This window comes from Styela clava, chromosome 13 (assembly GCF_964204865.1).
Source record: "Styela clava chromosome 13, kaStyClav1.hap1.2, whole genome shotgun sequence".
NCBI lineage: Eukaryota > Metazoa > Chordata > Ascidiacea > Stolidobranchia > Styelidae > Styela > Styela clava.
Window position 1 is genome coordinate 10718701 of NC_135262.1, and position 25216 is coordinate 10743916.

Sequence of the window (25216 nt, forward strand, 5' to 3'; positions counted from 1 at the left end):
CGCTATGACGCCATACGAATTTGCCACTAGTTGGCGCTACGTGTCCATATATTTGAGTGTGGCTTTCTTGTATGTTCGTTCAGAAGCATTATTTTTGTATAAAACAATTAGCCACGTGCCGCTTCGGGTATTGATATCCAATTTTAGCCTAGTCTATTGCAGCTTTTTCGAGAATAATTTTTGAATATTGTAACTAAATTAAAGCTCCCTGGACGTCATGCTGACACTTCTGTTATTTGATTTACAACTAACACAATCACACAACCGAAAACTGATAAATAACACGTAAAACCACGAAAACGAGGCAATGTTTACACCCACGCTTGAATATCTATCTGAGAGAATAAAGTGTCCATGTTCTGAGCGGTCGCTTAATTTTAATTGTTACGTCATTTTTGACTTATTGCTTATTTGTTATTGTTACGGAAATAAACAGGGAAATCGATGCTCTGGGAAACATCCGTACCATAACGTCTGTATTTATCAAATAAACAACTTCGAGAGTAGTTATCAGAGAGGGGGGTGCACCTGCGACCCGCGGGCCAAATGGGCTCACAAGAAAAAATTGTGCGGCCCTCGAAGAAGTGCTAGTTTTGAATGGTGCGAGGCCCGCGAAACGAGTTTATAATTGTGTTTAATCTGGTACATACTAGTAATTTCAATCCATTTGTGTTGGAAAGCATATACCTGGGTCCAATTTATTATCTATGCCTAGGACGTTACAATGCCACAATAGCTAGCATATCATAATGATAATACTCAAAATTTTTGTCCTTGCTACTACTAGGAAGCCTTTGTTAAATAAAGGTGCGGCCAGTGGTTTCGCCCAGTTATTTGCATCTGATAAAAGTTGTACCGCGGTGTATGCTGACCCCTTGTGGTTGCACACTCCTGGTCTAGATCAAAAGTTCTCAATCGGAAAAGCATTGTAGCACACGCTTTTACATCTCCCAGGTTGTACTGAATAGATTTTGTAAAAGCCGTTGAGTCTTGAAGTTTTTGTGGAAATTTTCATGGACGAGCGCAAATCCTGGAAAATCAAAAAATGAGCTTCTAGTTTAGTTGCTGTGATCAAAAGATATTCAATTCCAGCAGACCATAGTGCCTGTCTTTATAATGTGGTAATATATTTTTGTATTTCTCTGTAAGCTATTTATCAGATCTTTGATTAAGACAGTCTCGACCGGGTCTTGGACTCCGACCATCCATTACACATGCGAGAGAAAATATCTTTCTCGTTTTCTTTCTTCGGCCACTGGGTCGGAGGTCGGCTGCGTTTCGCTGTGTTCTATATATATATTGTGGCTGTTTTAGGTGCAATAAACAACCAATCCGGAATCATCGCTATTGACAACCACAGTAGCAAAACCAAACTATGACAATATGCACTTATTCAACAATACACAATTTTTTTTTGTATGAGTTGTATTTTACCGACTGCAAATGGAACATTTAGAAAACGTCAAGATAAACAAAAAATATATTATACTGTACAGAAAATTAATTAACAGAATCACATTTAAAAAAAAACTTTCCTAACGCCGCTGATGGACCTAACAACTTGTAAATAATTGATTTATTGATCATATCCTAATAAGTATACTTTAGGGTAGATCGTAAATAAATTGGCTGCAAAACGATTGGTCAATAAATAGAAATATAATCAAACTAGACTCAAAATATAGGAAAAAAAAGTTGGTCATGGGTGTCACAAAAATGGACCATGAAAAATTGCATTTTGGGTAAAAAATTCGTTACCGACGCGTTCCTAGTATAGAAAATAAAGTTGCGACAAAATCTGCATTTTAAATCCCGAATATATGTTAACTAGTTATTAAATATTAAACAATATTAATAGGTATCCAAAATTTCCCAGCTGTTGTTAGATGACAATGGCTAAATTCTAAAGCTAAATATTTAACCTATCATATATTTCATTCATGTCATTATTCGTAATGATCTTTTTTGGTATTTCACCAAAAAAATTGCCAAATTATATGACTGAAATGTACCACACGCCGTACACACACGATGAATTCCAACTGCATTTACGATTGGAGGAGCACTTTAAAATTGAAATTTTTTTTCAAATTCCAAGTCATCTTTTCTGCGGTGAATGATTCTTCTTTGTTCCTATTTCGTTATTTTCTTTTCTTAGCGAACAATTAACTTGGTGCATAGCATCACGCGCAATTTTCATTCTTCTTCGAGTTTCAAGATCCAATTGACGACCACGTTCAGTGAGTCTAAGTGCATCTCTACGTGCTTCTGATGAATACCAATCAAATGCTCGCATTCTCATGTAAGACTGAAAAATTATATTAGGTTAAGATGTTTTAAAACATTGTTACATGCAGGGAACTATCAAAACATCTAACCCATAAATTTTTTAATTACTTTTACCAAAATGAAGAAAACTTTTCAACTCTTGAACTTCTGTTTGTGTATGATTGTACCCAAAAGTTTCAGTAATCTATGAAATTCTGCACAGATGATATATTTCTAATAAAATATGTTTTTAATAACGTGGTTTTTGTTTTTTGTGTCATCCTATAATTGATTACGTGGTCGGTGTAAATTACTGATTTTTACGAATCAAAAAGTAGGAAAATATCCATAATCGAATTCAAAATATACAAATATCATTCATTTCTCCCTCATACCAGGGATTTATCACACCAACACACATTTTTAAACACGCTCGACGCTATCGCGAGTTGGTTAGTTTTACACACTGTGACAAATTACCTTGATAAGTAGAATTACCACATATAGTAATGTTAGTATATTGTGCGAATCAAGCTCACTAGGCCAAAAATAAATATGAGTGCTGCAATGTTCAAGCATGTTAATGTAATTGGAACTAGACTAAGATGATATACGTGTATCTAAAGTATTGGCTGCGATTAATATGATTATCCCATTAAAGCAAACGGTTTAGGTTGTTTTGTGATTGTATACCAAATATTACCCTTCGCGTTATGGTAGCCATGGCTCAAAATCTTCAAATTCTGCAAACGCGGATTTTTAGTACCAGGCTGTCGATCCATATGTGCTTTTTTACATATAGTGTCACTCACGCAATTTACACCCATAAACAAACACACATTCAATTGTTTATCCATAAATATTTTAATTTTTAAATCTTTTATAATACATTTGCAATGGTATTACATATAACGTTCATTCAACCATATGAATAAAAACATACCAGAAAACAGAATGCGAAAAAGATAAAAGAAGGCAAAGTGAGAGAATAAGAAAAAACGAGAGAAGAGAAAATTGTGAGGTGAAAAAAGATTGGAAACAGCTTTAGCGATATTACCGTATCTTCTGCTTGTACAGACTTCTCTTCAGTCGAAGTTTCGCTTGACTTTGACTCCTTTTTGCGTCGAATTTCGTCACACTGTTTAAAATAATGGCAAGAAGTTTAGTTACATCTCAAATAGACGGGGCATTACTGAGTGATAATTACTGAATGAATGCTGCCCAAAGTATATTTAGTACGTACTTCATTTCGTAATCTCTCATTTTCTTCTTCTAATTCTCTTGCACGATCTTTCTCTCGCTTTACTTGTCTCGAATTTGTGTCGTCTGCTGACTTTCTTTCCCCTTCCGAGAGCAGTCTAGATATCTAAAGAAAATAGAAGTGAAGAAAATATTATATACATATATATATATATATATAGATACACAGAAATGTATAGCAACATTTATGCGGAGTATAAAAGGCAGAAAAATAAATCCCTAATCATGCATCCTGTTATTTGATACGAGTGCACCAAAATTAAAGCGGTAAAATCGCTGGAGAATAGTAAACGAATGAACAAAAATGTAGATTACTTCTTTGTCATATTGATCTGCTTGTGCTTCCTTCATTTCTTTATTTACTTTTAGCTCGTGATTTAAATATTCAACCTGAATTATAAAAATGAAAGAAAAATAAGGTCGATTTTCATATAATTCATATATAGAATACAAGAAGTTTTTTTCATTACAATACACGATTAATTTGCTTTTGTGATCTAGACTTTCAATTTTATCACACGTCACAAATACAAACAAATATATTATTGTTATTAGTCACCACACAATTATTACAATATATACAGAATCATGTTAGTTTATAATTACATTGCACAAATCACTGAAAGCCGGGTGGTGGCATAAATGAAGAGAGAATAGAAAACACGAAAAGATATCAATTTGTTATAATTGCAACTGATTGTTATTGAAACATAATTGCTATTAACCACATATTAATTAGAACAACAAACAAATTAAAGTGCATTCGATTGGGTCAAATTTATTAACCCTCTAAACCAGTGCTTTTCAACCGGGGTTCCACGGAACCAAGGGTATTGGGGTTTTAGGAGTTCTGCGTGTTTCTGTTGGAGTTGACTTTGTCCATTGTGTGTAAATTTCCCAATATTATTTATGCGAAAGAGTATTTTTTTGCTTCAACAACTATTAGGAACAAGTGAGCAATGCTCAAATATATGGACACGAAAACCAAAACAAACGCGGAACCGTCACAAGAGGCGCAATTTTCCACTTTGATAACGTCATCGCACACAAAAACGAATCCGGGGAAGGGCACAAAAATTTCGAAATGAATGAAAGTAATAGCCTTCTAGCGACAAATGCAATCTTTAAACATTCAAATTTTGAAACAATTATATGTGCATAAATATTTCATTGAGCAACACGGAGACACGTCTTAAGTTTGTGAGAGTAATACAAGAGCAGAAGACTCATTTATGAAAGTTTCTGAATGATTGGCAATAGGGAACCATTGGGTTCCAGGTAGATATAAAGGCTGAAAAGCATAGCATAGGCCTAACATAACAGCAGAACGAAAGAATGTGTTAGTACGACATGCAAGCTATGCAGTGAGACAACATAAATCTTGACCTACCTGATCGATATAACATTTAGCCAAATCTTTGGACATCATCTGCTCGTGCGACAGAGCTTCTACTAATTCTCGCTTCTGATTGGTTGACGGACCAATAAAAACGAGCATGCAAGAAAAGAGAAAGAAGAAAATTTTAAGAGAAGAAAATAGGTTTTTAGGCATGCGCACATAAAAAAGATTGCAAGATCTTTTATATTTGGCTTAATCAAAAATTTAAGCCTCGCTACGACACAAAATTTTGATACAAGTTTGAGAATATCACATAAAATTAATAATACACCTTGGTTAGTTTTTTCAGATGCCATAACGTCTGAAAAACAGCAACAATTCGAAAAGAATTAATGAACAATCATTAATTTTGCCAAACTAAAATTTATGCAGATATCGGCAAAATTTTAATTGAAATTCACATATATAGTAAGATTGAATGTTTAAGTTCACGTTTACAACACACAGAAAACAATCATTTATCTTGCAAATAATGATTTTCTCAACACAAAAGTCAAATTAAATCATATAACAGGGCCGGCCATCCCTCAGAGCTTTGAGACGGGGGCTTTGAAAGACAAAAAAAATTTTGTTTTATCTTTGCTATTTTTGACTTCAGTAAACGACAATGATTTCGTTAGTTCTTCACCATTGCAAAATAAAGCTGCATTGTTACTCATTCAAAGAAGCAAATCAAGCTAAAGAGTCAATAATACGAAGATATGTGAGAAAACTTATCGCTTATATTGGGTAATAAGGTTGCAAATATTCATTGAAAGTCTCACATCCCGGAACAATATGTTCAAACTTGAAGGTTGTTAATAGACCTTGGTTCAGTTTTGAACCCCAAGACTAGCAGTCGTGATTTTTGCTGTATTATTCTTGCATTTTAGAATATGGAACACACTAACACACAAAGGTAGTGGGAATAGAAAAAGTATCAATTTCTGCGCTGCTCTAACAATTACATTCAATCTATTTCCATTGCGTACATGAATCCCATTTGCCGGAGTGAAATTTCTTGTCATTGCAATGCTTTCGCGGCAAAAATTAGCGGAGAAAAGGCGACTGACTATAGGTTCGGAGAACAATGAAATACTACTGCAGAAAAACGAGAGAAAATAAGTAAATCGCGACAACAAACCTGGTCGTTAAGTTTTTGATTCTCTTCTTCTAGTTTTTCGATTTTGTTTTCCGCTTGTTCCAGTTCGGTTTCTAATTCGGCAGACTTTTCTTCTGCCGCAAATTTATCGTGAGAAGCCTTTTTCTCAAGATTTCTCTGTTGAGCTAATTTTCCTTCGAGTTCGTCGTTCTGGGAGTAAATATATTAAATAATAAATATTCAAAAATGTAACAATATATATAAAAAAAATGAAAGAAAAGGTCTTTAGGTATGTAATTTGGATAAAGCAGTTAATTGCAATACGCCAGGAATATAACTATGAGATAGTGAATTACATATAACTGAAGTTCTTGGAGAGAAAACTTTGGGCATAAATTATTTTTGTCCGGTAGGTGCACTGACAGTGAACGGGTGAGAGCTTACAGACAAACAACCAAGTTTGACAAATGAAAAGTTTTTTTGGGCGAACAAAGTCCGGTAGTTCAGAAAAACACATCCTATTATAATATCTGTGAAAAGATCACAGCAACGCAACTGACAAAGAAATTTAAATTAAAAGTATTGTGAGTGTGTAGTTACCAAAGTTTGCAATTCTTGTTTTGATCTTTGACCTTCTTCCGCGTTTTCTTCTAATTTGTGATTTGCTGAATTCAATTCGTCTTCTAGTCTTGTATTTTCTTCTTGCAATCTCTTGTTGTGCTGTCTTTCGTGCATAAGTGCTAATGTTAAGTCGTGAATCTGAGCAAGGAAAACGTTTTGATAAACACAAATATATTACAATTACAACAATTAAAACGCGTTGCAAAAATTATCAGCAGATAATGTTTATTTTTTTATGAGAAAGGCAGCCAAAATAGCAATAGTATTTTCTTGTAACTCTCATTTTAAATCTTTCCGACAAACTACGTGGCATATGCATACATTAACCATTTGGTTTATAGAAAAAACTCACTCTTTGTTCCAGTTCTGCTTTCCCATCTGCAATCGCTTCATATTTTTGTTGCGAGGCAATCAATTGTCTTTGTAAATCTTCCACCTGTAATTGAGTGATGAACAAATAGGTTTTAATGAACAACAATTTTATCAAAATGTCTCTTACGCAATTCATCATAAAAGATTATATGAAACTCACTGTCCCGCTCATTCTCTCGTATCGCTCTCTCTCCTTTTCTAATTTTTTTTCCAATTCTTCCAGGCGTTTTTTCAGAATAGCTATTTCTTCATCCGACTCTCTAAAAACCAAGAGAGTCAAATCATAAGAATTGCAGATAACAATACATGATACATGTACATTTTAATATTGGTGAAGCTGCAGTATTCCGAGAGTATTCGTCAGATATTATAACAATGTTAATAATACAGTAACTGGTAAATTGAAACATTACGGGTATAGAAAAACAGAGATACTCCCGTAGTGCATGTACCAGGTTAGGGTTAGGCTGTAATTTTATTCTGATTTTCCTCATTTCAATTCTATTACGAATTTACGAGTTCGGAAACTGTCTGTGTTAGCCAAGTGAATATACCCCCTGTCCATAGGCTTCATTCCCTTTACACAATTTGATGTAAAGTAGGCGAACAAAATTAGTCACCTCCATAGTGGTACATACACACTTCTGAAGCCGAAACGGATAACAAAATGGCACCACAAAAACACCTAACCGACACTACATCCATCTAAGTCTTTAAGACGTTTACACTCACCACAACCAAGTACACAGTATTACGATTAACGGATCGATAAAATTCAATTTATACTTTCAGTCAAGGCATAAATCCATATATAATCTACTTGTTAGGTCACGGGTTCCTAATGAGGTGACAATTAACATCGATCGTTCATTAATGCCAAGAAACCCAAATGAACCGCATTGCATAAAAGTTTTATCGACTTTTAGGTGCTACTTTGGGTGTGCGATGTGTGGGTCTCAGCGATTTTAGTTGGTATTAGGAACTGAATTCTTTGTGAGAATGTCTTTCCAAAGTGGCATCGATTTTTTAAATCCCAACACGAAAAATCAAAACGCGAAAGCTAAGCAATAAAATAACATCGACAGATTGTGAATATAAAATACTAATATAAATATAAATTGATAATTTGGAGGAAATGCATCTGTAACAAAGTTACTCAACAATATTGAATTTTATTGTTTGACTAGATTCCTCAAAGTAAAAACCTGACAAAACGCAAAGCTATTACAATTATGGTAACGCCAAATCAATAATTTGAACTTTTTTAAGCAATGAGTTTGAACAAGCGGTAGAGCTAGATAGGCCTCTATCCAGTACGATTTTCTTGGTATAAATATTGGATGAACGATGAATTTGGATATTGAATAATATACAAAACAGGCAGTTGAATTTAATTCAAGTGAAAACTCGAAAAACAGAATGACCGAGACAAAGAAGAAACGCCCCATTCCCAACCCAGTCATTCAAAAAGACCCCATACTTCAAAAGAAATTTTTTTAAATATTTGTTGGAATTCAATTTTTCAGTCCGAAATTCCGCGAAATAATCCGAAGAGTTTAAAATTATCAACTCCGACAAACGAAAGTTGAAACTATTATAAAATTACTATATATCGTCCACTCACTCAGATTTTTCTTTGAGTAATTTTTTCAAGCGATCCATTTCTTCTTCCACCGCCCCTTTCTCGCTTTCTCCAGTCACCAAATTTTTCTTCATACGATCAAGTCGAGCTTGTAAAACTGAAATTTTTCGATCTTTCTCGTCACGTTCTTGACGGGCTTCATCGAGTCCCGTTTTGAGAAGATCAGCTTTTCTCTGCGAAAAATATATTTAAAAAGCTTTTGAATCAATTATCAAAATAGAGTTGATAGATAAATGATGAGAATAAAAACAAAACTAATGATACTAGGAAAGCCAAAAAAGGCCAAAGGGCGGTTCCTGAAGTCCCATGAGTCTACGGATAGTTTTAAGTGGTCCCTCCATGAGCTTTGCTTGCATGGGGTTAAAATTAAATATTTGAAAGGGAATGCTGCCCATTCGCCATTGTGGATTAACTTGCAAAAGACGTCAAAGAAGTGGCAACTCCATGAACAAGGTTACAGCATATGAAATTGTATTAATATTAAAGATTTTTTCAGGCTTTTTCCTTCAACAAATTATTCATGTTGTAATTTATTCAAATTCAAAGCGACGATCTTCAGGCAAACTATCAAAAAAGTCCACAGCACTGAAAATATCTGTAACCACTGATTTATAGCATTGCAATTTGCATGGATGGTAGGTAGTTGGTAGTTTTTTAAATGATCTTTGCAAGGCCGTTGCTTGAATTAGCAAACTAATCAAAATCCTTTTAAATGAGCAAAATATAAAGCATATTTAAGTTGCTATATAACATAATTTAATTGCTAACATACCTTCATTTGTTTCAGCTTATCCTCGGCGTTTTTTTCTCTTTGCCTTGCGCCTGAGTCGAAATCACATTGTGTGCCTGCTGATGACGTCACCAGTCGCTGATGACGTGTTCTCAACCCTCTTGGCGTATCCATATCGGAACAACTGGAACTTTCGGAATGCGTACTCGAATTATGACGAAAAGGCTGATTACTGCGCTGTCTTGGCTTAGGCTGGGTAACAACTTGTCGTACTTTTGGTCGAGCCCCGGTGTTAGGCTTTTGAACTGTGGCGATTATTTTTCTTTCGCTTTCATCGTTGCTTGGTTGTGAAAATTTATTTTGTCGAGCTTCCACTGAACGCGCTCTTCTTGCTGATGACGTATTTGTGTTTCGGCCACGCCCCTGCGTTGACCCAACGTTAATTCGTAGTTGAGACACGTGTCGTGCTCCATTCAAATCAGACACATTTGAAATACTTTTTGATCGACGTCTGGCGTCGGTATCCAGGCGACAGTATGCCGAAACAACTGCTTTGCTTGGAGACGTCCTCGACGACGCAGGCAACGACCTGGAATCTCTCGCGTGCTGATTATGATTAAATCCAGGATGCGATATCTCCTCTTCTTGTGAAGGATACCGATGCAAATTTTCCACAGAATTACCACTAAGAAACCGTTCCCCGTCTATGCTATTAGGGCTTAAAATATTTCTACCATCCTGGACATACGCTGCTTGTCCAATATGATTTAAAATTGTATTGGCAGAAGTGTCTCTTAAATCTAATACTGGTAACCGTCTAACATTTGCATCCCCGGCATTAGTATTATTATTATTGTTGTTGTTGTTATTGTTAGAATTAAAATTCGGTCTCAGATTCCCAGTGTCAAAACCTGCTGAGCCTATCGAAGCTCCGCTGCTTGTGTGGGATGGATGGCTCACGCTTGGATCAGTGCTAAATTCAGATAAAGCGTCTATATATTGTTGGGCGTCCTGTTGGTCATCGTTTTCATTGATAGCAACTTCGAGTCTGCCTTCTTTTTCTTTTTGCAAGAGCGACAAGTATTTGTCCAAAGTTCCGGCCAAGTTCATAAGCTGCCTTTGCCACTAAAGAAAATGATTATAAAATATCACGTGACGTCAATAGAGTAGCAATACGGGTTAGAGACCTCGTATATGTTCATCATTTTTGTGTGACTAGATATTTTGAAGCATAGTGCGCGTAGTTAAGTATGATAGTTGAGTATGACCCACAATTTTTTTAACATACGATTACATCATAGCTTAAACTTAAAGTAAACCACTATCTCTAAACACCCATTATATCGCATATTACCAAATGTAAGTCTATTGTCCCAATCATCTACATACCCTTTGCATATCGTACGGGTTATGAGGCTTGTTAGCGGCCATTTGTTTCATTCTTTGAATAGTTGTGTTACCGTCTCCAATGATTTCATCGTCATCTAAGCCAGAAGTACGAAGAGCAAGTGAAGATCTGTGGACTCGATAAGCCGATCGATCTTTTAGAAAAGATATCAAGTCCAGAGCAACGTCAAGAATCGTCGCTTTTTCGCGGATATTTGCTTCGTGGTCTTCAGGTTTCTACGTATATAAAAATATTGGTTGGTTTCGTGAAAAAGTCAGATAATTCAACTTGAAAGAAATGTTACCTCTTCTTCCTCCTCTTCTGCTTTCATTAAATAATGAAGCCTGTGATCAAGTTCTCCAATAAAAACTAATAACCATTCTTCGTCGTCTACTTCATCAATAATACGAGCAACATCTGCTATGTCTTTCAGCTAAACAGTAAACGAAAAAATATCATAAATGACTTAGGAAATGGGTTTGTATTAGTTTATCTCATAAAGCTAACGATGCTCAGTGTTGTTAAGTCCATTCGATATCATGTCTTGCAGTACAAATTCGTAGATCTATGATTTGATGGAAACTTTTCATTCAAAAGCCTCGAATGCTGTCAAACAAATTTATGGCTTAAGACGAGCGGTCTAAGACGCTGCGTTCAGGTCGCAGTCTTCGATGGATGCGTGGGTTCGAATCCCAATTCTGTCATACTGATGGCACGCAAATCATTCTAAATTCTGTGGAATCTACAGTTGGTGTTTAGCATTCACTAGATCCGGAGCCGGAGTCATATTTTTAAACAATCCGGAGTCGGGAATCGCGATCCGAATCAAAATTCTAAATTCCCATGTTTCTGGCTTTTAATTATTGTCAAAAATTGAATTAATTTGAAGTTTGGAGCTGGAGCTTGAGTCGGAGTCGAAATTCTCAACATCTTGGAGTAACAATTTTTCTCAGACTGGAGTCATAGCTAACTTTTCTCATAGAGTAGATTGTATAGTGTCGATCGAACTCGTCATGAGTTGTAAATTTGTAATGGTGACATATCTTTACGCAAATAATAAAAAATAAGATACGCGTTTTAAGACAAAGTTTTGTAAAATTGTAGGAAAAATATCACCGCTGTTCAATATATATTTTAACATGTAACTTTGTTATATGTTTCTTAAGTACACAATAACGAACTGCGGTGTCCAATTTTTCATTATAAACATACAAAGCGTTTGCGGTGGGCGTTAACAATTTTAATGTTACTTGTATAAGTCAACTTACTGCATTAACGTATGATTAATAGGAGAAAAATAATAATAAACTGCAATATATGGCATTTTCTCATCATCAAATCTTTCAAAATATAGCCTCGGGGCGGCCTTAGCGGTTACCATGTAAACGTAAATGTTGTTTATAACCTCAACAGACGTTAGACGAAAGTCACAATTCCATTATAATGACATCTTTCAAGTTTTGTAGATCGCTATTCGCCAAATGTGGTCAGAAATGCGCATTATGTAAAAGAGTTTATCCATTCCCCTTACATTGCCAATCATAAACCGATTAAACCGATGGTACCAAATTCAAATCGAGAAAACTGATGTCTCTGTCGTAATTAAGGCAGACGGATGCTTATCACCACAGAAATGTGTTTTAGCTCAGTCTGATTACCTCCGGATATATTCGCTTTGATGTACGCGCGAATTGCAAGTGACAATTAAGATAAGAGCTACAGGAACAACTTCTTATCAATATACACAGTCTTGTGTTAGAATATTTTTAGGTTCCTCGTATTTTGCTATGTGACAAGCGAGGTTTCGATGCTTCCAAATTTTGTTTATTGTACCATTGTACCTTTATGAAACGAAACTTAATTTACTCCGAGGTAGTTAAAAACAGCAACTATCTACAAACTGAACATTTGATTTCACGCGATCGAAAAACTTTGATATACCGGTTAAACCTCTCACTAAATTACCACCCTTACTTAAAAACTAATGTAATGTTGAAAGATGGCGCAAGTTTTCCGATTCTTCAACAAGCATTCATTCTTCCCACATATGCGTGCGAACTGAGCAAAACGTTTTGTATTGTTGTGATAAATTATACCTTTAAATATCAAATCACTATTGGAATATTTAGCAAATGGCCTCCATCGATCGTATATGTTGTGTTAGAAATTAGAGTCGCGACGATGTACGAATAGCCACGTATGGCTACACATTTTTCGATTTGCTGTAATAACAAATTATATTCAAACGCAACAGGTATGGTATTAGGCGTAACCTGGAATTCCGTTTCAATTATCGTTTCCGATATTCGTATAAAATGGTTGGGGATTAGAATATTAAGGTGTGGGGTTCTTTTTTGCCCCAATTTGTGTATTCGTACCCTGTAATTTTTATATCAATATTTTCATAACTAACAGACCTGAAAAACTACAAATTCCGCTGAGATCGGTTAAGTCAATACCATTCATAATAATGCAGAAAATTGTCACACAAATATTTACAGTGAAGTGAAATTTTGGTTGAATTGTTGATTTCTGGTCAATTTTCAACGAAAACACGAAGGATTTATCAGCCTTTTCTATAAAAGTTCAACTTTAGGATACGGTAATCGTTGTTATGTATCCTCGAGGCTAATATCATTACATCTCTATGGAATGATAGGAATGCAAGCCATAAATGAATATTTTTATTTTCTGATGAATATTGTTATTAATATTGTTAATCGTTAAAATATGACGTAATGTTAGGAACGTGGTACGTTCTAAGCTAAGCTTGATAATACTTGTTTTCAAATTGGCACCAAACAAGCCAAAATTGGCATTTTCTATCGTATGCCCTTATTATAACAATGAATATGTGAACACCGGTAACGACGTCGAAGGCATGTTGTTTATGACATTTTCTATTTGACAATCGTCAAGCCCAAATTCATAATTGTCATCGAGCGCAGGTATTTTAAACCACGCCTGTAATAAATCTCTCAGAAGATTACATAAAAACAGTTTTAATCCCATGTTAGAAGAATTTCTATAAATCTTTTTAGCTATTATTTACAAGATTCCCAATATTTAATTTTGAGACAACATGTAATTGTGAAGAATATGGCAATAAATAATAAAGCGACAGGTTGTCTCAATGTCTGTCTTACAGGTTAGAAAACTAAACGAGTCTTTAACTCGAAGTTGATTCATAATAAACAAATACAGGGTATCCCAAAAAACAGAACCCAAAGGTTTCTTATGTACTTCTATACGCCAATAACTGTCTCTAGAATATGTTCCAAATAGATTCTGTTTTTTTTGGATCGCACTGTAGAAGCCTGCCTTTAATTAAAAAGTTTCCGAAATTTACTATGCTTTTTACTTTCATTCAATAATTTGCGTCGGATAAAGACAGGAGGGTGGTGTTCAATTTCTCCGTGTATTTGTACTGTGTAATTTAGAAACGACGAGAACGCTCGACGTATAGCCCATTATTTTATCAGATTGTGGGCAGAACTGATAGTACAATAAAGCGTTTTTCGCAAAAATACAAGCCTGAAAATTACATGTCATTCCAAATTTACATTCGTATTTCACTGTACCAAATCATTTAAAGATGAAACAAATGGTCGAAATATTTAATAAACTTTATTTACCTTATACTAGAAATGAAGACGATTTCTACGTTCGAAAGCGCACGTACCGTGAGAATATATCACAATTGCCTCAACAAACAAACATAATAGTAGCTGCAGGGTATGCATAACTGTTACGAGAATGGGATCACAAATTACAACAATACAATACGAGAAGGACAACGATCAAAAAAACAATATTTGAAAACCTTACTGGAAAATCGACGCGCACAACACCTCTCGTACTGTCCTAATCGCAACAATAAAATGAAGTGAATTTGCCAGAATAATATAGTCGGAGGGAGGATAAACATATCCTTTTTGATTTTATGACGCAGTACTGCGATTAGCTGTACTAAGCATTAACCGCCAGTCTGTAGTACAGAAAAGAAAAACCACCAAAACAGCGACCAGGTCACGCGAAACATAGGCTATTGAGAATAAATTTATTTTGCAAAGCGTCTTAGATTACTAAAACTCGTGGGCACAATCATACACAAACAGAAGTTCAAGTGTTATGGATTCATTTTTGGGGGTCATCCAGTACTTATATTCTAACTAACTCATCTATCTCAAAGCGGACAACGCCAAACGAACTTTCACAACACAACTCTTCATATATTGCGTGATCGGTATGTACACAACCTCAATGGTTCGCCGTGTTTACGCAAAATAATTCCACATCTTCCGTACATCAGAAACAGAAATATCAAGCACCCAACGATAACATATTTTTACCTAATGATTACTTATGCTTCTCTTAGAATACTGTTGCTATTATTTAACGCCTCTGGGCCGAAAGTTGTAAATATTGATATCATTTACATGCATTACATCGAATATTATCTACGGTAGCTCAAGTTACTTCTCATCTAACAATATATACTATTACCACAGTGATATGAAATTAAAATTCCTCAAAGTTGCTATCAGGCCTATTGGTATAAATATCCCTGTAACTCTACCTCAACTTGTCATTTATAATACTTTTACACGAAAAATACCGAATACTATAGTCATAAATATATATATTATACCTCTCTCATTGCTGATATCAATTTCATTGTGAATTCGTCCTCCCGAATTTTTGCCAATCTCATGATGGAGTCGTGATCTGTCGTGAGCAAAACATAAAGTGAGTCCACATCGCTCAAACGGTAGCTTAGATACCATTCTTCAGAATTTTAAGAATGTAGTAAAGTAATTAAAACCGTTTTATAAGCCGTATTTGGTAACCTATGGTCGTTACTGTCACATAATTAAAGTTTTTTCGACAAGGCTTCGTTACAAACAGCATGTAGACTAGATACAATTAGAAAATTGGTAATTTATGGGATATACAGAAGAATGCTGTTTCCCGTCATTGCGATGGTAATTAGAAATGCAAACCTCTTATTATTTAGCACTAGCTCCAATCGGTAATGAGTGATAGCCGGAAAGGGTCATCAATATTTTCTTTATAATAAGATAAGTTTAGTAATGCCAATAAACGTCAATGTCATAATAATCGTTTCTACATGTTATTCTACAATCATAAATAGTTGCGGAAATAATAAAGCAATCATTTATAGTTCAAACAATTACCTTCATGAAGGGCGATATCCAGAGCCGATTGTCTTCCAGAAGATTCATGTTGACTTGTCTGCATCGTAGCTTCGTTCGACTGCGTATTTTGAACGAGATCTGGCGTATGCGGTCTGGGCGCTACATCTGAATTCTCGACATCCGAGGGTACCAGACGCTCGTTATTTGATGACCCAACGGAGCATGTAGTGACGTCACGTTCTCGAAGCCAATCGGGCGGAAGAGAAGGTGGCGGATTGTTGTTATTCCGGTGGTCTTTCGTTTGACGAACACGACCGTTTTTGTCTAAGTAAAATCCTGTAGGTTCGGACCACTCTTTAGGTTTGTCCCGGGCTGGTTCTACGCCATGTAAAGAACTAGTGCTCCATTGATCAGAATCTTGCGATATATTCCCTATAACACTTCTAGAACGCAGTGGGAGAGAAGAAAAACTGCTTCCCCTCTCCGATAACTGTCCAACGCTTTGTATGGTATCATTGAATTTATCACTTGCCCTTTTTCGCACACGACGTCGATCTATCGTATCCGCGGTCATCCTGTCTAAGCTACCCCTACTGTCACTCGGGCTAAGGAGTCCGTTAGGGGTAGGGCTGAAACAAAACGCACGCCCCCGCTGTGACGTAATATCCGGGGTCATAGAACGATGTGTGGGGTGAGAACGCAACATATTGGTACTGGATGAATTCAAAAACACAGGTGCCGATTTTCGATTTTTGCTAGGTTTATCTAAAGTTTGGCAAGAGTTTGACTTTTGACGGTAGAGTTCGTTGTTGAATCGTTTTGGTAATGCCGAATGAATTATTACTGAACTGCTGACTTCAAGAAGATCAGATGACGTCACGGCTGAATCTGATGTAAGAATATTATTTAGTTCTTCATCATTATTTGAAGTTTCTACACTAGATGTGCTCAACGCTCGTATTCTGGATATTCCGAGATTAGAATTCGAACTTTCTTCTAAATTTGTTGAGCTCGATTCAGGAGTAGAAGTTTGTCTTTTATATCCAACAGATTTAGAAGTTGGTACATTTAGATAGTCGGTACTGTAAAAACGGGAACACTGAATTTAGCAGGGTGGAATGAAAAAATGTATTGAATAGATGAAATACATACCTGCCAATGTTATTTTTCTGCTTTAATCTGGCAACAGTGTGTTGCGAACTATATATTCGTCTTCTTGTTGGATGGAAAGAAGAACTGCGAGTTGGGATTTGCTTGATACGAGATCTTCCTCTGTTTGTATTGGTAGATAGCGTATCGTTTTTATCCCGTTTATCAAAATGAGAAACTAGTTGGTCAAATAGATCATTTTTTTGTTCAATAATAGAAGAGAATGCAGATAAATCACAAGTTAAATCTGATTCTTCCTGTGTGGTTGGTGTCGCGTCTAATGATAGAGAAACTGAATTGTCTTCTGATTTTAGCGAATGATTGTTTCCAATCCCAATTGCAGAATCTTGTTCAGCATCTTTAACTGATTCTTCCTTTTCTAATTGAGCTGATATATTGGATAAAAATAAAAACAAGAATTATTTACTACGAACCGTCTAAACCAGTGGTTCTCAAACGGTGGCGCGCGCCTCACATAATGGACGAGACATTTTTTTGAGGGGGTGTGAAACTAATTAAAAATAGAAATATTTTAATTAGATTTGATCTTTCCCGCCTTATTTTGGGTATTTACATTTTAAAACTGTTCATTTATTTCATTATTTATAGGTTCCATCCACGTATTTTTGAATGAAACATACTTTTGCTTCACGATCTGTTATTTGTAGCTTATTGTTAGCTAGATATTTTTGAGGTGGGGCGCGAGACAAATTCTAAAATGGGGGCACGGCTTGAAACGTGTAGGTACCCCTGTCCTAAACTAAAGATAACTGAAATGCATAAAGAACGAACCACAGACTGCAACTGAAAATTAAGTAGACAGCATAGAATGTTAAAATACATAAAAAATAGTAATTATATACTTGGCTATTTTCAATGTCCTTTCAACGGAAGAAAACAATATATTGTCATAATAACTAATGAGCGAGCGACAACAAGCAAAGTTAAAATGAGTCACTGAAACCTTGGAAGTGAAGAATATAAGAAATATATAAAACGTAAACTTGAAAGTTGTTTTGGTATATTTCCTGGTTTATTGCCATGTGGTTTGTTGGCTGTTTAGAAACATAAGTTTCCCGTATATCTCTAGAGAAACTCTGACTCAATATAGGGTTCCTATATCAGCTAAATACCTCTTTCTCTTGCCTTTTGTAGCCTGCAACCTTATATTTGATTAATTTTTCAAACGGCACGCTTTTTTACGTGTATATATTAATGAGAAACCAATATATACAAGCGACATTATTTCAAGATTAGCTAGAAAAAATTTCAAGAATTATTTATATCGTATTTTAATCGGCTTTTGTGAGCTCGGAATTCTAATCCAATCATGAATATCACTTGAGCGGTACAATTTTATTTCACACAAAACGGGTATCCATTCTTTTATCATTCTTTTTTCCGTCATTAGTAACTATTTCTTGCCATTTCTATAATAACTCGAAATTCTATTTTAGGCCAATACTGGCCATTAATTAAGTTATCTGGTAGGTTGCCTGACGTATAAGTGAAATCTTAAATATTTAAAATAATTCTTATTTCCCCAAAAGTCTCAAGTAATGCTTATTTCGAAGGTGATGAATATCAGTTAAATCAAGTAGTTCGAAATTTCGCAAAATCAATTTTCAACTTGAATTTGATTTAAAACTGCAAAAAAAAAAAATCTTTTACAGTGATCGGAGTGGACACAAAACTTTTTTGGACAGGAATTGGTCCTATGGATCGTACCGGTACTTCGTTTTGATTTTCTTTTCGATATAGTCGAGCATTGCAGCTTTTGTTTATTCGGGATGTGTCTATCACCTGTAGCCTCTGCGCTATTCTGCGTTTGGCAACCGATTGAGGTCTGTCGCTGGAAATTAGTTATGGGCGTTCGAATAACCAATAGCAATAGAATATAATATGTTCTCTTTTGCTTTGACAGTTGAGCCTTATCACAGAAACAATTTATATAATCACACTCATACGTAATTGCACTCCATACATATTATACATCTATAGAGCTCGTTTACATTTTAAAAATGAAAATGCCATGAGAATATAGCGTTCGTAACACTGTAACTTCTATGCACAGACTTATAAGAATTCGTTTTTAAAATATGCATGGGTAATGAGCAACTAGAAACCCGAGAATTTAGAAAACATCTTCAAGCTCAAGTGAAGTCCGCAATTAGTTTGGCGAATATTTTATAAGGATAATCTTGCAATATTATATTATAGAACACTTAACATATATATTACATACAATTCATCACGCAAAACTTGACTCTCCTATACTGACTTGATTCTTTCCTGCTACCAATCCGACGTAATTCTGACTCTGTGCGAGCGATGTGTTGCTCTAATGTACCGTTAAATTGAGATTTTACCGCGCCCCAGGGTGTAAACTACAGGTTGCTAACTAAGCGAAAAATCTTTTGTAAATTTTTATGATTTGTTGTTCAATATAAATAAAACAAACAAGTCTGCCCATCGAAAGTTATCAATGGCCAAGTCTTACTCATAAAAAAACATACAAATAGCGTGTTACGTAAGAATAATACTTGGCCGCAAAGATTTGATAGGCTTTGTTCCAGTTTTATTCATACTCGAACAGCAATTACTAATCCCAACTAATGATACCGACTACTTTTCATCCTCTGTTCACTTGTCATAAGCTAGTATTAATATTATTTCTACACTAATTAATCTGGAATTCCATTTGAGGTCATGCAGGTTCATTTAACTCAGATACTGCGGTCAACTGAGATTCGAACTGTTTCAATATGGCGAAGGTTTTATGACAAAAAATGTTTTATTACCTGCTGATATTGTTTGTTGGAGCTAAATTAAATTCTCTTCCCAGCAAATGTATATTACCCTTTTCGCTATCTGATCTATAACATATCAGTACTATTTTCGACCGTCGAATTCAACGTTTTATGTACCTCGCTCTGATCTGAAACTCTACTCTGAATCTTGTGAAAATAAAAACGACTCGGGACAATACGACGACTCCTTCACAGACGCTAAAACTCCCGGTATTGACAGACGCGATCACCTGCTGGTGACCTACAATAACAAGATCCCGCCCACTTTTGACGGTTATTGTTATTGAATTTCATTGAGACAAAATTTTATTTGACAAATTAAATCGCGGAGATTCCATTGACGTGAAGCCAAGACGACTAACCTATGTGACAATATTCGTTGAGAAATAATCAGCGTAAATATAAAATTTGCCCGTTTTTAAATTATATAAGAGTCGTAGGCTCGTAGCTCGTAGGGTTGATTTGAAGTCCAAATTTCGGTACTCACGAAGTATGTGAACCAAGAGGGCGACCACGGGGACGTAGTATGTATACCAGGTTAGGGTTACGCCATAATTTCAGTAAAAAATCCAACGAAAGTCACCGAGTCGTGGCTAGTCCCCGAACTCGCAATAGAACTAAAATAAGGAAAATTGGAATAAAATTATGACCTAACCCTAACCTGGTACACATACTACGTTCCGGTGTCCGCCATCTTGGTTCACACTTCACATACTTCGGGAGTACCCAAATTTCGAGTACAACTCTGACAACAAATAGGAAAACTAGAACACAATTTTGAAGCTACCAAGTGGTATTGCACTAAAAATAATAGTATTTTGTTTGTAGTAATTTTGAATTGTTGAATTTCTCCACCAATCCAACTATATTCATATACAAATGAAAGTTTTATCCTACACAGAAGAATTGGACTGAACTTGTTATGGAAGATATATACAATTACGATGATAAGAATTAAGAAGCCGACAAGCGATTAACGTACAACATATGCAGATCTGTTTACATAATTCCGGGTCGAATAAGAGGCAGATGACGCATCCGTTCTAGTTATTTCTCGTTTCTTGCTGGATAAACGAAATGATAAGAATTCGTCTAAATAATTAACAACTGACACTATCCCTGCGTTTCTTGAATTATAAGACTCGAATGGCTACGTTACTTTGTTGAATTAACTAAAATAATGAACTTGAATGAAGCTAGATTTGTGAGTCATAAAATTGTCGAACGACATTATATATTACACCAGGCTACGCGGAATTATGTCCTCTATTTGCCTCAGTTACAAGTAAAAGTAAATAGTTACTCCGTGAAATATTTGGCGTGCGTGATTTGTTCGTCGAACGCCGTTTAAGCCAACAAGGTGGCTGAATACTCGATGACAACTCAAATATGCTGGTTCAGCGCTCGTTAATTGCGTGATATAACTACGCCCGATAAGATTTTTGAAGAATTTATGGCTCGTATTGCACCGATATAGCACAATCAACATGCGTATTTGAATGTCATGGATATACTGTGTTGATCCAGAAATAAAGATATTCTCGAATGACATTTGACCGGAATGCGATATTGACGAGAAGCAAATAAACCTTGCTTGTTTAATAGTTGATTGCTAAATAAAATGCTTACATTCTTCTTGAAGGTAATACCAGATAAATATAGAATCTTTTATATGCTTATTTTTATGTTAGTAATATTCTTTTAAACACCAAAGAGATGATACAAAAATGTTTTCAAAAGGTATAGGTACGTTACAAAACGATTAATATGATTTATTTGCACAACAATTCCCACCCTTTACTTTCTATGCAATTTGTTTACTAAGTAGTTGGTTGGTTCATAAGGTGTTCTTTCAGAATGCACCAGATGACGATAGATTATTGCGTAGTATAGTATATTGCACATTCACGCTCACAAACATCGATATCGTACGGCTTACGCTATTCACAGATAAACAGCCTTGCAACAAACGGGGGTAGGCAAAATCGATATTTATTGAATTCATCAGTGTATCATTTTACTATGCTACTCGGGAAAGCTTATCGCTTGATATCTCTTATAGTTTTACAATTAGTGAAACATTGGTTTCTATAGTAAAATAAATTGAAGTACAGTACAACGAAAATTGTTCTTAAAACTTTATTTAATATTGCAGTATTGTGGCCAACGCAGGCGAGAAACGGATCAATTAATCATAAGCACCCCTGACTGTGTGGCAATTCGTGGCTACCTTTGCTTTCGACAATTTTCTGAATATTCCTTCGTACTAAATCTAAAATTGTACTTTTTCTTCTCATAAAGTATAACGGTATTAATTTTCAACCAAAATTTATTGCATGGCTTCCAAAAATGTTAAAAAATAGTAAATACTAAATAACTTACGTTCTTCCATAATAGTTTCCTCGATAGTTCGTCTTAATCTGGAAGGCTGTGAACAGCTTCTTCGTACTGGTCTTATTTTCACACAAATACCGTAAGTCCTGCTAAAATCTTCTTCACAGTCGATGTTACGACAGCTGGTAGTCGTTCCGCACTTTTCTATTCGCGCGCTTTCCGCAACTCCGCCGGTTGCATGTACTTCTATCTCCATGTTACTGAAAAACGAGAATATGACGTCATAAAAAACAAACGGCCGTGAGATTTGTAGTGTACATTGGCGCTGTGATGTGCATTAATATTTAAACGCTTACCGACAGGCTTATAAGGTGCCGTAAGCTCAATTGTTTGAATACTTAATTCTTTACTCGATATGCATACAATGCTAAATTTAAATTTGGTCATCTGAGGATCCATACATGACTGATGAAATGGGTGTCTCAATCGTGATGATATTCCGGAGCCTTAAGATCCGTTAATCGATAGACTAAGTGGAATCTTGATTCTTGACCGGCCATCAGGGAAATACATGGGAAAATAAGAAACCTCGGCGGCATCGAGATCAATAACCTAGTGCGTTGAGACTCTCTGAACTGCCCGACGTCATGAATTTTGCAAAGGAAGCCTGCGTAATGTCACACGTACACGACTTACTTTGGAATTACTTTACAACTGATACCAAGCGTGACAAATCGTTGAAGTGGTACAAAAGAAGGGGTGTGGTATGTTCAAGTACGTTTATTCGAAAACTGGTTCAGTTAAATGTAGTTAAGACCTTCTCACCGTGATTGAACAGCATCTCAAATGATTTTTGTCCAACCAATGTTTTTGTCAAACCACAAACTAGCGCTTATAGCGAAGCCAACGAAAAAAAGTTTTTTTATGCGAAGATGCAGAAAAGTGCGTTAAGTGGACAAAAAATACACCAAAATTTCTATTCTACGTACTAACTCCCATGTAGGCTGTGACAAAAATATGCAGTAGAATATATCACGATAACTTTGGAATAAATTTAATGACACATCCACTAGATCTGGACGAATCAACACATTTTTCCTTTTTATATACTCAACATTGCCTGACTTCTCTTTTTTAATATATAATATATATTTTCACATTACACATGAAATCATTAGGGTACAGATTTTCTGGAAGTGATCTTATGATTAACATGTCAAGATAGTTATTTTCGAATCGATCAAAACCGAGAAGTTTTTATACTGTTGTAGGCTACTTAGAGATACTGGAGAAGCGCGAACTCATTGCTGTAATCCGATTAAACAAGCAAAGTACGGATATGTTACCTGAAATCCAAATGGTCTCTTCCCTTGCTTTTTCTAATTCTTCTCATCTTCGCATAACACGTGAAAATAGTATACAAATATATATATATTAGGTTTAAAGTTATAAAGCTGATATATTATATGCTTTGCAAGTGCAACATTATGAAAAAGAAAAACAGAATACTTAATGACAGGCCATCTATTATAACCAACACTAAATAATGTCAAAAAGATGATATACAGCGCGAGAAATATATGTATTTTTCATAATGCCCTCTGGTTGGTGAGCTCACTCACTTGATGATTAATATTTCCTCCCCTGTCTTATTATTTTTTTTTTTTTTTTTTTTTTTTTGCCAAATTCAATTCCAGAGTCAATATGGAATTATTTAATTATGTTTTTGAAGCCAATTAAATTTTCAGTTTTTGTTTTATATAATTTTATTTTTTTTTGTTTTTGGAAACCAATTGCATGTATTGCGTTCCAATCACGGTAATTGAGGAAAATTAAAACAGTTGGATAAACAATTATTAATACATATCAAACCCAGTGATGATAATCCATTTTTCGTCATATATCCGTTTGTATTGAAGATTGTCCATATTTCGTCATGAATATAGCATTTTTATGTACATATATAATTAATTATTTTATATTAGCATGGAAAAAGAGAAGGTTTCAAAAAATTAGACAGAAAATTCAAAAACCTATCATGCTACTAGATTTTCATTTAATCTGTCTATGTTATCCTGTCTTATTATCAAACGGACAATGGCACCATTTCTGTTTACATAACCGCTCTCCCCAACCTCGCCTTTTACTTTGAAGCCGCAATTGCTAAACATCTCCATTGATTGATTATAAGCTAATTAATTAAGTAATGATAAGGCTATTTAATCACGAAGTGCGCCGAGTGCAATGCTGGCTAATCTCTGTAAAGTTTCGTTTGCGATGTTATACATCAGAATTTCGAAAATTGCCAGATTGGATAGATAGAGAATTATTGTAAATCTTGAAATACTTTGCAGTTGCTGAAGATTGTTTTCTACTTGTCAAATTAATACCATTGTTAACTTTTATTGGCATCGCTTCATTCGGAGAATTAGTAATTACAGATAAATGGTTTTCAAATCGTCTAACCAACCATATATATACGTAACTAATATGGGGATTATTAGATTTGATGTGTGACCAACGTCCATGACATAATATCACTCCCGCCATAGCAGTGTTTCAATACGTAGGCTATATCCCCCCTAGTGGCAGAAAGAAGAGCTTGCGAAACTTAAAGCAACATCAATTAGACTTTTGTTACGACATTGCTAGAGATATCGGATTTAGAGGGTTTCGAGTGAAAGTAACGTTTTTTATCAATTCCTACTACGAGAGATTTTCATTCTAAATTGGGCACAGACAAACATCTACATAGTACATACCCGTAAATCCATATTATTCTTGAAGGTATCGGTATTGCTCCCGCTCGGGGCGCCGCGTTATACACAATGGTGACCGTACATTTAAACCCATGTGTATATCCGCGGATTCAGTCTATATGCGGGTGCTGAAACCCATGGGTTAGGGTTAGTATATATGGGTTCAAATATCCGCAAAACAAAAAAAAAATCCAAAGGTGCAATTGTATGCAGGTGCAATTGTCGTGGGTTCAAATGTACGGGAA

The 25216-nt window shown here is 35.3% G+C and overlaps 1 protein-coding gene across 2 annotated transcripts; it reads right to left on the reverse strand.

Moving 5' to 3' along the window:
• Nucleotides 1-2097: 2097 nt before the first annotated feature.
• LOC120333398 (uncharacterized) lies at nucleotides 2098-23684 on the reverse strand. 2 transcript variants are annotated; one of them, XM_078119101.1, is made up of 18 exons: nucleotides 23559-23684; nucleotides 22261-22472; nucleotides 17072-17456; nucleotides 15959-17001; nucleotides 15412-15488; nucleotides 11065-11193; nucleotides 10763-10996; nucleotides 9416-10498; nucleotides 8626-8816; nucleotides 7162-7261; nucleotides 6982-7065; nucleotides 6609-6767; nucleotides 6051-6218; nucleotides 4919-4993; nucleotides 3844-3918; nucleotides 3512-3634; nucleotides 3326-3406; nucleotides 2098-2308 (listed from the first exon to the last, which is right to left on the reverse strand). In XM_078119101.1, exons 1-18 carry the CDS (start codon nucleotides 23603-23605, stop codon nucleotides 2099-2101), a joined length of 4476 nt encoding a protein of 1491 aa, XP_077975227.1. In that variant the 5' UTR covers nucleotides 23606-23684; the 3' UTR covers nucleotide 2098. The 2 variants fall into 2 exon arrangements, with proteins under 2 accessions (XP_077975227.1, XP_039256756.2); XM_039400822.2 differs by lacking the exon at nucleotides 4919-4993.
• Nucleotides 23685-25216: the final 1532 nt, after the last annotated feature.